This window comes from Sinocyclocheilus anshuiensis, unplaced genomic scaffold, assembly GCF_001515605.1.
Source record: "Sinocyclocheilus anshuiensis isolate Anshui unplaced genomic scaffold, SAMN03320099.WGS_v1.1 scaffold1524, whole genome shotgun sequence".
Classification (NCBI taxonomy): domain Eukaryota; kingdom Metazoa; phylum Chordata; class Actinopteri; order Cypriniformes; family Cyprinidae; genus Sinocyclocheilus; species Sinocyclocheilus anshuiensis.
In genome coordinates this window covers 257,008-271,128 of record NW_015559670.1, presented here as the reverse complement: position 1 = coordinate 271,128, position 14,121 = coordinate 257,008, and the positions used below count along the sequence as shown (strand labels likewise).

The 14,121-nt window shown below is 36.2% G+C and overlaps 1 protein-coding gene across 2 annotated transcripts in view; it reads left to right on the top strand.

Annotated features, from left to right (window-relative positions):
* Nucleotides 1–14,121, top strand: part of LOC107681624 (trafficking protein particle complex subunit 9-like) — a 248,577-nt gene that overhangs the window by 120,436 nt on the left and 114,020 nt on the right. For both annotated transcript variants that reach the window (XM_016477940.1, XM_016477939.1), the window contains one exon: nt 1,585–1,703. In XM_016477940.1, the coding sequence (XP_016333426.1) occupies nt 1,585–1,703 (119 nt within the window). The remainder of the gene's footprint in view (nt 1–1,584; nt 1,704–14,121) is intronic.

Below are 14,121 nucleotides of genomic sequence, written 5' to 3'. Positions count from 1 at the left end.
CTCTGGAGTGCTTGGCCCCGTGATTGCTGCTTGCAGCTATATTTATTATTATTATTATTATTATTATTAATCTTTAAACGTGCCGTATACAATTCATTCATTCATTCATTTATTTATTTATTTTATTTCAACATTTTGACAATAATCTAACATATTTCCAAATTATACACGATAATTAATGAGAATAAATTGGATTTTGTTTCGGCACTTTTCTGTGAAAAGTGGCCTTTAAAATGTGAATGAGGAACATGCATTAAATAAGTATATTGGGTACATTTTGATTTCATTTTGGCTTTAATATAACAAGCATGTGAGTAGTGTTGCTTTCGTCAACGAACCTTTACTAGGTACTTATACTATATTGACTGGGTTAAATAGAATTGCATTTCTAAAAAGAGACTAAAACACAATTTTCATTGACTAAAACTAGACTAAATGTCATCAGTTTTCGTCGACTAAAACTAGACTAAAATGTCATCAGTTTTCGTCGACTAAAACTAGACGAAAATAGTCATGGATAATTCTGACTAAAATAAGACTAAAATGCTCAGACTTTGTTGAATAAAACTTGACTAGACTAAAAAGAGTATGAACGTGACTAAAACTAATAAAAACTAAAATGACAGCTTCACACAAAGACTAGACTAAAACTAAAATTAAAACAGGCCGCCAAAAACAACACTACATGTGAGAACATTTGTAAGCATTTTCGGGTGATGCAAATATTTTAATAAATGCTATGAATTTAATCATTTTGAAATGAATCTCACTTTCCAACTCAACACCATTTATTGTATAAAAGTTTAAATTAGACCTTTAAAACATCTCTGTTTTAATAATCACAACACTATACTGACACGCTCTATAAGAAACGTAATGTCCTAGTAAAATGGGGTAATGGGGTATCATAACAATGTTGGTTAATTTCATATAACCAAAATCATTGCAGATATATCTTGAATATTTCATATACCGCCCAGCCCTACTGCAACGGATGTCGTACATTTGAGGATTTGTGTTTTTAGTTTTGTGTTTTTATGTTCTTGCAGTCTTGCAGGCCATTTAAATCTGTGTTGATGAAAGTCTCATTCATCATATCTATGTCCCGTTTCTAAAAATAACCCAGAATGTTTCTCGCTTGAATGAATTTGTGTGTGCGTTTATAAGCTTATGCTGTTATCCGTATGCGCTGGAGAGATAAAATATATCCACCTGAGTGTGTTCCAGAGAGTCACTGCGGCACACGCACTCCATCGCCTTATTTATTACCAAGTTTTTCCACCTCATCATATTTCAAACTGTCAAGTTATGGATTTTAATTTTTATTTCGAGTGCTAAATGCCGGACAAACAGATGCGCTGAGAGATAGAAAGGCGGATGGAGAGAGAGAGATGGAGAGCGAAGCGTTTGAGTGATGTTCACGTCCTCTGAATGTGAGGAATTATTGCTGTATAAATAGTGTCCTCTCCTCACATAAGTCACAGAAGATAGTGATCTCTCTTTTCTCTCGCGCTGTTTCTCAGGCCTCTGGCCGCTGTGTTAATGTGTGCCGTATGTCTAATGTATGTTGTTTTGTGCTTTCAGATGGTATCAGTGTAACAGGTCTGCCCGTCTCCAGCCCGCTGCGGCAGGTTCTAAAGCCACGCGCTGAAAATAAACCAGTCGGCAGTGATGCCAGCAAGAACGAATTCAATCACGTCAAGGTAGGAATTCTGTCCTCGAGTTACACACACTTTACTTTTTTTGCTAATGCTCTGCTCTAGAGCCGTAGTGCACTTGATTGCTGTAGAACACTTGTTAGTGCACTAGCTAGGTGTGATGCTGTTTTAATGGTTACTTGGGTTCTAATTATGACATCACACTGGAATGCTCCGCCCACATTCAGGTCTCGTTGTGAATCAGTCTTATACTTATTCTCTGTGTAGAGCAGGGCTGTCCAAACTCGGTCCTGGAGGGCCGGTGTCCTGAAGAGTTTAGCTCCAACCCCAATTAAACACACCTGAACCAGCTAAACAAGCTCTTACTAGGCATACTAGAAACTTAAAGGCAGGTGTGTTGAGGCAAGTTGGAGCTAAACTCTGCAGGACACTGGCCCTCCAGGACCGAGTTTGGGCAGCACTGGTGTAGAGCATATCGGATTTTTTTCTGATTGGCCTTTTTTTGTTGAATCGCGTGTTTTTTCCCTGCATTGAAGTTGTAAAACTGTATTATTTCTCCCTTACATCAGTCTGTAGTGAGCAGGGGTATCTTTAATTTGGTCTCTCTGTCCATGGTGCTGAAGTTTTGTGTGTGTCTCTGTCCATGGTGCTGGAGTTTTGTGTGTGTCTCTGTCCATGGTGCTGAAGTCCATAAGTCCATAATAATTTTAGCAGAAGTCAGATTTGAGTTGACCTGTTGGTGAGATTTCAGTTCATATGAGCTCAGCTTTTCTCTTTGTTATTGAGCAGATTGAGATTTTCTTTTCTGAGTAGTCCATTGTTCATTTCTCAGTATATAAAGGGCAAGAATCCCACTGGCAATCATGTTATGTGAATATACACATTGAGACTGCTGCTGGATGAAGACGATTTTTTTGTATTATTTTAATTTTTTGTTTGTTTAAACAAAATAAATATAAATTAATTTATTTTGATTTTATTTTGATTTGATGGTATTTTTATATTTTACTTATTTTTTTGTGTTGCTTTATTTATATTTATATTATAATTTATTTTATATAGTGCCTGTCAGTTGAAGTGATATAATCAATCCAAATTGTATTTTATTTAATATTTATGAATTTTGTCTTGTTTTATTTATATTTAACTTTTGAATTAACTGTTTTATTTTATTAAATTTGTATAATTTTATTTATTTTTTATATATAAAAAAAACACTGGTCAGGGGAAGTGCTATAATCAATCCAATATGTAATAGAGGAATGGACCTTCATCTGAAGGATTGTTCACGCTGACGGTGATCTGCAGTTGCACTAAGACAGGTGGTCATTCATTTTCAAAGTTTCTGGCAACCTGAGTGCACTGCAAAAACAATTTTCTTTGTATTGTAAAACAAGCAACATGGCATATGATAATAAATCGTTCTAAGAGAGAACTCTAACTCAAGTTAATGGGATTTATGCTTAAAATGCTCAGCAAAGACAAAATAAGCTTAATTCAAAAAGGAAACATGTTTATTTTGTCTCACCCCATTAGCAAATAGGTTTTTTTCCTTGTTTAAAGCCTAAACTAATTTCCGCTTCAGGATGCTAATTTTAAGACACAAGAAAACTAATTTGTTGTTGAATTAAATTACACATGATTTTTACCAGCAGTACACCTCATTTGTGATCAGATTTTAAAAAGCTATTCGCTGCAACATCGGGACGTCGAGCCTCAGGAACGCCCAGTAGCGACCCGCCGTCCTCCAACGGCAAAATCACTCTGTGTGAACGGGGCATGAGACTGACAATCCATCTACCTCCATCCCTCCTGTCATCACTGCATAATTTAGTGCCATTTTCGGAAGAAAGAAAGAGTTTGAGGACACCGGGGTGAGAGTATACAGATGCATCCTGAATGGAAATGAGATGAACAGGGAAGCTAGAGTAAGTAATGAGAGGAGGAAGTGTTGAGTGACAGGACACATCAACGCTGCAGGATATATCCCAGCCTGAGACACATGTTTGAATCCAGACGAGCTGAAGGTAATCATTCTGTGGCCTGACTGACAGCGTCCGACTGAGACTCACAACAGGAAGTGTCTTTACTCACTTCCCCTCTCATAACCCTAACAGTACTGTCCACTGAGAGAGAGAGTGACGGTGTCCTGGCCCTCACTATCTCCAAACCCCCAAACGGCTTAGAAGTGAAGAGAAGAAGTCTCCAGCTCAGCTGTTTCCAGTGCAGTCTTTCTTTCTTCTTGTCCTGGCAGGGACTGGAGAGTGATAAAGGAGACCGAGAGAATCCGGTCTGCTCTGCTGGGCAGGCCAAACACAATAAGAGATGGGATTGAAGCTGTTGGAGAGGGAAGATTAGGGTCAGATACCTGAGAGAGAGAGAGAGACCGAGAGAGAGTGTGTGCTTGTGTGTGCTCAAGAGGAGAGATGATTTGCTGCTCAGGAAACATGGCTTATTATTATCAATGTTGAAAGTAGTTGGCACGTAATGTTTTTGTGGAAAATGTGATACTTCTTTGTTTCAGGATTCTTTGATGAATAGAAAATCAAGAAGGACAGCATTATTTAAAATAGAAGTCTTTTTGTAACATTACATGCCGTTATTGTCACTTTTTATCAATTTTATATATTAAAAGTATTAATTTCTTAAAAAAAAAATAAAAAAACGTTTACTAACCCTAAACGTTTGATCTGTAGTTTCTTCCACTTTGAGCACCTATTCATAGGATTTGTTTTATAACAATTAGGAGGATTTTTTTTTCTCTTTTTCATTATATGAATGTCACGTAAAGACAAGTTGTCTATATTTATTTTTGATTATTTTCTAAATGTATTTTATATGTGTGTGTATATATGTGTGTGTGTGTGTGTGTGTGTGTGTGTAATATATATATATATATATACTTTTTTACATTTAAAACAAATCTATACAAACTGATCTAGACATTTATAAATTATTTAAACAAATAAAACTGATATAATTTAAACAAATAGTTATCATAAATCATTTCAATTTTTAATTTATGAAATGATTTTTATATAATTTATCAAAATTATGATTGGCTGACACCTCTAACAATATTTTAATATTGCTAATACTAATACTAATATAGTTTGTATACTTGTTTACCAAAAAGACAACAGTGTCAGTTGAAGAGCTTGAGATAAAATTTGAGACGTGATGTGTGAATGAAGACAAATGAAGCTAAATATCATTTGTGAACAGAATATTTTATTGTGTCTCAGAAAAGTGTGAAAGTAGTATTTAATTGGGTTTATTCAGGATACATAAATGCAAGCTATGAAATTACCCTCAGCAAGACAAATGAGTTGACCAGGCAAAAAAATGACAAAAGAACCCATAGTTGAAGAAACACGACTGTGCAGATCTTATCGTGTATTTCCTTTAAAGCCATATGAGGTGTTACATTCACAAAAATAGCTGTTGGATCCAATTCCAGAAGTGCCAAAACTGGGTTCGGCTTGTTCCAGCACAAATATTAATGTACAACCTCCAAATTCAGATCGTATCAGAAGTGATTTAAAGGGATAGCTCACCCAAAAACGAAACTTTGCAGAAAATGTGCTCACCCTCAGGTCATCCAAGATGAGTTTGTTCGTTCATTGGAAGATTTTTAGAAATTAATCTTTGTATCACTTGCTCTCCAATGGATCCTCTGCAGTGAATGGGTGCCGTCAGAATGAGAGTCCAAACAGATGATAAAACATCACAAGTAATATAAGTAATCCACAAGCACATAGTTTCTAATAGATCCATAATCAAGACGTTTTTAACTTCTAACGATGTTTCGGCTAAAATACATATCTGTTGCTTTCTCCAGTGAAAAGGTAATCTTGTCTGAATCAGGAAAGAAATATGCACAGATCAAGCACCATTTTTTATTTTATTTTTTTTTTACTGGAGAAAGCATTATTAGGGATTATGGACTGATATTTTGGCCAGAAGTGACAGTTTAAAGTTAAAACACCTTGATGGATTTGTTTATTAAAAACATGCAGCTTTTTACTTCACAAGACATTAACTGATGGACTGGAGTGGTGTGGATTACTTGTGGATTATTGTGATGTTTTTATCAGCTGTTTGGACTGACGGCACCTATTCACTGCAGAGGATTCATTGGTGATCAAGTGATGTAATGCTACATTTCTCCAAATCTGTTCAGATGAACAAACAACTGGGTGAACTGTTCCTTTGATTTGTTGGAAATTGTTGTTTGATTCACTGTTTTACTCATGGTTTTATCCCTTTAGTTTTAGTATCAAAACACAAGCTGTACAGAATGCCACATGCATCTGTCTGCTGTCAAAGCATTGCAAGAGATGCGAAGAATGCACGCTGCTCGCCAAGGGCAATTTCTTCGAAGAGAAAACCGCAGTGATTCAGTGGATTTTGGTACAGTTGGAATGTTTGTCATTCACAAACTTCTTCACATTCACTGCTCACTGCATGTTTGTTCATTGATTATTTTGACTGATTTGATGGTGCTTTACAACTAAGGATGCTGTGCACTTGCTCTGTTTAAAATAAATGAATCATGTTAAACATGAAATGAATCGTATCCCATTTCCAAGCTGGATTTAGACTCTTACACTCTTTCTTCCTTTCAATCTCTTTTTTTAAAGGATGTTTTCCTCCGTCTGTATTTTCCCAGTGTTTCGTCCTCAGGTTTCGAAATTTTAAAAACAGCACATGCAATTTCGTCATTGTTTCTTCGGCCAGACAGTGAAGAAGCATTTTAATAATTCCTCAGATGGTGCTGGAGGGAGAGCAAATCAATACGAGCTCTGATGTGAGTTCAGTTCAGTAGATTAATGACTAATTTTCTGCCGGTATGGAAACAGATCATCACATGTGACCCCTGACGGGTCCTGTGTGCGAATGCGTGTGTTACGGCACAATGTGCTCATGAAAGATCCTGCCGGGCACAAACTCTTAAATTAAGCTGTTTGGTTTCGACGTGCTCCGCTGCATTTGTGAGTTTGCACACGCATAGTATATTTCATCATCTAGCCTCGTGATTAGTTTGTTTACTTGTTTTGTGCATGTAAAGGAAATGAAAAGCACTCTTTTTCCCATCAGCGGCTGATATCCAGAGCTGCTTTATTGAAGATGAGCAGGAAAGTTAAAAGTAAATGATCATAAGGGTTTATGAAGTCTGACATGCTGCTTTGGCTATCCATCTTCACACGCATAGATTTGCACAGCTAGATGCCGCTTTTTTACTTTAGCATCTGCTTTTGCTGTGGCGGTAGGTTGGTTCGATTACTTCTGATTAAATAAACCCATAATGCAGTATATAGTTGTTCATATCTATGTGCAGATGTAGCGTTAATTCAGAAATAACAGAAACTTTTCTTTCTTTAAAGTTTAAACAAAGTCCTACATTAATGATACGAATGAGAACACATACTTGTTCTCCTTCCCTTCAGGCCAGTGTGTCTTTAAATTAAAGCTCTAAAGACCAAACACATTAGTGATGTGAGGAGATATTTTCACCACAGACTCCAGATATGAGTCGCGCAGCACCGGGAGGCTTTCCAGCACTATGCAGCAATACTTTGAGTCCCTAGAAGTTAGCTAATTTTGCCAAAATCTCTCTATGGGGATTTTATGAAGGTAAAAATTATTTGATAATATGTATGTGGTATATTGTGGTAAAATCCAAAAATGTCTTTTAGTAGTGTGGTGAGGGTTTGCGCTAAAAGTTGGATGGTCAGTAATATTAAATTTTTTTGTAAGAAAGTGATACTTTTATTTAGCTACGACACATTAAATTTATCAAAAATGACAGTAAATATTTTCATGTAAGACTTAAATTGTTAACTATTACACAGCCGTTACTTCAGTCTTCAGTGTCACATGATCTTCAGAAATCATTTCTAAAATGCTTATTTGGTGCTCGTGAAACATTTATAATTATCAGTGTTGAAAACAGCTGTGCTGCTTAGTTTTTTTTTTTTTGACATTATAAATGTCTTTACTGACCCCAAACTTATGGATAGAAGCGTACAGTACATAAAAAAAAAATCAAGAAATATTTGTTTCCCTGTAAAATAAGCCTTGTAAAGTAAAAAAGAAGTAGACTCTCCCACCTACTTTCCTCTTATCCTGCACCTCTCATACTCATTGGGTCCAGTTTGAGGTGATTCACTCTCACTGTGGGGGTCTGAGAGGGGCAGCTGGGGCATCAGGAGGCTCAAGGGGCAGTTAAATGCTGTGAAGAGGCAAGTGATGTGATCACTTAGTGGAGACTGGAGAGATGAAACCTAGCGAGAGAGGGAAGATCCGTATCAGCAGCTGGAGTCGTGCCCGAGTGTGTGTGTGTGTGTGTGTGTGTGTGTGTGTGTGTGTCTGGCAGCTCATCTGTGAGATGATGTATGGCAGTTATTCTGTAGCTCTGACTACTGTGTAAGCACTTTCAGCAGCCAACACACACACACACACACACACACACACACACACACACACAGGCACGTGCAAGAAGATGCACTATGCTTCAACCTTCTATCAATAGCGCAAAAAGTATGCATTTGGCGTGAGTCTATGTGTATGCGCTTTGACTCCAAAACCCTTAGTGGACCGGATTGGAAAATGAAGCAGGTTTACAAACCAGTGAGAAGTGAGATTAAATGCACGTTTATTTAGCAGTTACGCATGTGTGAGCATGAATGCAACTCAGTCTTTTCTAAAGATCATCTTTGCAGGACAGATACTCATAAACAAGATATGACCTTTACAAATGAAAGGAGATGAAAATAAGAAAGATTTCAGTTTAAAATTGAATATGAAATCAAAACTGACCCTGTTAACATTCTTAACAAACAACTCTGGTCTGGTCTTATTGTGCATGATTTATCAGTCTATGTTATTCCAACGTAATAAATATATAATCTCTCAAAGGAAAATAATAATATATAATTGATATAATATAAAATATTTAAATATAATTAAATAATATCAATGTAAATAACATTTCACAATCCTATCAAATCTACTGTATGTCCCACAAAATAGTCAGATTCATGTTTAAAAAAGATACATTTTGCAACCCTAACTCATGTGTTGTTAATGTTTCATGTTCTCAATTTTCTCTAAAATACTTTATAGCAATGTTGAATCCATTAATATTAGTTAATAGAATTTTACAACATTTATTAATCTTGGCTACATTTACTTTCTACTAGTTAACTGAACAGGAGGACGTTTTCACGATGGCATCTGCCATTAACAGTTTTTCAGAGGCTTGTTGTTGTTGAGTTTAAAGTACAAACATTTAAGTAAAAAAAACAAAACAACAGCAACAAACCATTGTCTAGACCAATATATTAGTCAAAATATTGTAATAATTAATACATTATAAAAAATATGAAACATTTGACAACTAGCCCAGTCTCTCCATGTGTGAACATTACCAAATGCATCTAAACATGTTTATTGTATGAAATTGTATCTAACTGTTTATTGACGTTTGTGCTAAAAGAAAAGCCCATTTTGACAGACTGATCCACACTCGTGCTACTACAGCTGTTTCTTGGGAACTGTCCTGGCGCAGAATGGTTTTTCCTCTTTGATAATCAGATGTTTTATCAGATAGCCCAAGAGTGTCTCTGATATCTGTTAAACACCATCAGCTGAACCAATCCAGGGCCAAAGCACAGAGCCAGATATCACTGCTGAAAACATAAGCATTTTTCATAATGAACTACATTTTCAACTTTATCATGCGCACTAGAATTAAAAAGTTTGGGGTTGGTAAGTTTTTTTATTTTTTTATTTTTTTTAAGTCTCTTATGCAAGTTTTTATTTTTTTTTTATACAATCATTATTTTATGAAGTTTCTTATGCTCACCAATGATAAAGTAGTGTAACTTAAGAGTGATTTACTATGAATATATTTTTAATGGCAATAAAACTAAAATAAAATATTATCAGCATTAATACTAGTGATGCTTTCCTTTACAAACACCACTTAGTATAAACATTAATTTCAGCTGTAAAAAAACATTCAGTTGGTCAGTTCATTAGGTTTCCAATTGTGTAGTTTTTTTAAATAAGAGTTTGTTGTACTATGAAAACATACTGTTTTAATTTAAGCCCAAAAATTGCTTTCCACTAAAGAACATTTACTGAATGACATGTGAATTTATGATTTATGATTATGATTGGATGTCACATGTGGTGATATGCGAGAATGCTGTTGCTCATTTCACGTTTAAATAGTGTTTCCTTAAATCACATTAACAAAAAAACACACCGCTTACTTTTAAAAGCCAGAGAGAGGGAGGGGGAAAAAAAACATTTTAAATTTTTCTTTGGGACAGAAACCTGACTAACATAAATGAACCTCAAGGGGACAAAAATAATGAATTGCTAAAAAAAAAAAAAAAAAGCATATGCCTACTCGCATTTCTGTTTTAGCCCATCAAGAGACGGAAGGCCATTTAAGACAGACGTTAAACGAAAACTAAAAGTGGCGGGTCTGGAAATAAACAATGAAACTCCGCCGAGACTCTGAGCGCACCATCTGCATCTCCATGGAAATGCTAGCAACACTGTGCAGTGCTGCAGTGTGTGTGTGTGTACACGGTTTTAGTTAGGACTAGTTTTGTGGGGTTTCATGTGTTAGAAAGTGCTCATACAGTTGTGTATTTGTGTGTATTTATTTGTTTGTTTCAACTTTATGTGCCTAGAGTGGCACAAAGCACGCAATTGTATCTTAGCAACTAGTGAGTGTGGCATTTTCATAGTTTTATATGGGTGGCATCGGCCCTCAAGAAACAAAACACACACTGTTACCTAGCTGTTTGAATGAAGACATGCTATAGACAACTAAATAGTTGTAATTACTACATACTGTCTCTGTCTCTAGTTAGGACTTGTAGATCACTGTGAGTGTGTTTTACTGCATTTTTGTGTATGTGTGTATGCATTTGTTTGTGTTTTGAGTGTCTATGTAAGTGTGGTGGAGCGCTGAATTGGATTTAATAAGACAAAAATAATGTGTTTCATGAAATTGCAAGGAAAAAAAAAACTATTGAGTTGCACACAATAGAAAACATACAGCACGAGCAGTGTAGTCCAGTTTACAATGACTGATGATTATGAGCGGATTCTTTTAATTAATCATTAAAAAAACTTTTAAATGTAAGTATATATGTTAGAATGAAACATTTAAAAAAATAATATCTATATATAGATATCGTAGCTGATTGTGGCATTGAGTGTATTTTTATGCCGTGTGCGTCTCAGTCCATGTGTGTAATCTGGCCAACCAGACCGAACAGATTTCCATATGGTTACACACACACACACACACACACATTCAGTCATGCGTGTGTGTGATTTGATGGATGGTTCAGTCTGGCTTGTTTGTGTTTTACATGGATGCCAGCGTGTGTGTGTTGTACATGAACAGCTGGTTTCTTGGCTGTCAGTGTGTCAGAATGTGTGTAGGACAGCAGACTGTCACAGAGACACAGGTTTGAACGTGCTTGGTTTGCCTCATCACTATTATTATTTCTCATTGTTAGGGTTAACATTTGAAACCCTTATTTGAAACAGCTAACTCTAATGCCCTGTTCACACACCACTGAACTGTACTGGTAGTTTCTAGCAGACGTTTCTGCCTTAGACTTAAGGAGTTTTATTTAGAATTTTATATTTTGTTAGTAAGGGTTCAAAATTCTGCATGTTTTTTTTTCAATTAATACTTTTTATTCAGAAAGGATACATTAAACCGATCAAAAGCAACAGTAAAGACTTTTATAATGCAACAAAATATTTCTATTTCAAATAAATGCTGCTTTTTTTTAAACTTTCTAATCATCAGAATTCTGAAAAAGCAGCAAATAAGCATATGATCTCTGAAGTATGTTGGCCCAGTAGTGCACAACACAATGAAATCTCCACAACACAATGAAATCTTCACACACAACGGAAACAAGCCACAACACAGTGGAAACAAGCATAACACAACGAAATCTCCACACAACGGAAACAAGTCGCAACACAACGAAATCTCCACACAATGGAAACAAGTTGCAACACAATGGAAAACAAGCCATAACACATCGAAATTAGCACAACAAGACGGAAACAAGCCACAACACAACAAAATCTCCACACACAACGGAAACAAGCCACAACACAGTGGAAACAAGCATAACAGAACGAAATTTCCACACAATGGAAAAAAGTTGCAACACAATGGAAAACAAGCCATAACACAACGAAATTAGCACAACAAGACGGAAACAAGCCACAACACAGTGGAAACAAGCATAACAGAACGAAATTTCCACACAATGGAAACAAGTCGCAACACAACGAAATCTCCACACAACGGAAACAAGCTGCAACACAACAGAAACAAGCCGCAACACAACAGAAACAAGCCGCAACACAACGAAAACAAGCCGCAAAACACAACGAAAACAAGTTGCAACACAAAGGAAATGATGTGTCTTCTTCGCTTAACAAGCAGTAATGACCACTGACAACTTGAATTAAAACAAAGAACTGATTTACTAGAGTCTCAGGTTTTTTACAGGGATGAATTCACTTTTGCAGCGCACACACACACACAACGTTACTCAGTCAGTTTACTTCTTCTCAGCGCACTTTTTATCTGAACAGCATTATGGGCAATGTTTTCTTAAAATGGAAACAGCCCAATAAATGACTATATACAGTGGGTACGGAAAGTATTCAGACCCCCTTAAATTTTTCACTCTTTGTTATATTGCAGCCATTTGCTAAAATCATTTGTTAATTTTTAGCAAATGGCTGCAATATAACAAAGAGTGAAAAATTTAAGGGGGTCTGAATACTTTCCGTACCCACTGTAAATGGTTTCCGTTCTTATTATTGAAAACAATGAATTAAACATTATACTAAGCATTTATGACTATGTTGAGTGACTATGACTATGAATATTAAACTAATTTAAGTCGCAACAGGAAACAAGCCACAACACAATGAAATTAGCACAACTCAACGAAAACAAGCCGCAACACAGCAAAATTAGCACAGCACAACAAAATTAGTCCTATGCATTGTGTTGTGGCGATTTCATTGTGTTGTGGAAACTTCGTTGCGTTGTGCACTACTGGGTCACCTTACTGAAGGATCATGTGACGCTGAAGACTGGAGTAATGATGCTGAAACTTTGTTTATTGTATGCTGGACACATCCACATTGGTCACTGGTCACTGACATTAGAAATCGGCAGCTTCAATTGACACTGAATTTCTTCCGGTAAACCTGCGTGTATTTGTGTTTGTGTGTGTGTCTGGGTAACCTGATGCCATAGAGACCTGCTTTTACAACATAAAGGTCACTAGAGACCAGTGTTGATAAACACATCTGATAACCTGCTGTTATCAGGATCTGACCACACACACACACACGTCTATTCAGGCTATCTGAGAAATAGAAAAAGAAGACGTTTTATTTATATAGTGCCTTTCCATAGCCGAAGGCCACTTTACATAGTGCTATACAAAACATTTACACACCCACATACACGATACAAACACATTATCCAAAATAAATATTAAAAAGATACCTTTTTAGCGGAGTCTTGAAGGTAGACAAAGATGATATATTACAAAGTGTAAGGGGTAGCGAATTCCATAATTTAGGAGCATTAACACTAAATGACCTACCACCTACAGTGGACAGCCGAAAACGAGGAATGGACAAAAGACCAAGCTCAGATGATCTGAGAGACCGGGCAGGAGAATAGGAGTACAGTAGGTCAGACAGATATGGAGGCGCAAGACCATTTAATGCCTTAAATGTTAGAAGTAATATCTTAAAGTGGATACGTGATGCCACAGGTAGCCAGTGAAGATCATGCAGTAGAGGAGTAATGTGAGCAGAACGCCTGGTGGAGGTGAGAACTCTTGCTGCTGAGTTTTGAACATACTGTAAGCTTGCAATCCAGACGTGATGTGATTAATGCATGAATTAAGATTTCAGCATCAGCTAGAGTTAGAGAAGATCGAAGATGTGCAATGTTACGAAGATGGAAAAAAGAGGTTTTAACAACAGAAGAAATATGAGAGGCAAAAGATAGAGATAAATCAAATAAGACACCAAGATTACGGACAGATGAAGAAGGCTTAACATGAACCCTGTCAATTTCAAAGGACAGGTCCATCCTTTTGACTGAGGTAGCAGAACCAATCATCAATATTTCAGTTGTGTTATTATTTAGTTTAAGGAAATTCAATGTAGTAAATCAGCTCAAAAGGGAAATATTTATGACTAATTATAACTGGTTATGATTAATAATACATATTTAGATTAGATCTTCAAATTAACTGTAGCAGAATCAATATTACCATTACTTGATCTGTCCGTCCACCGAGCAGACAAAATAATCATTTATCAATTCAAAGAAAGATTATTTTCCTGGCCAAGGAAGAATACTTTCCTT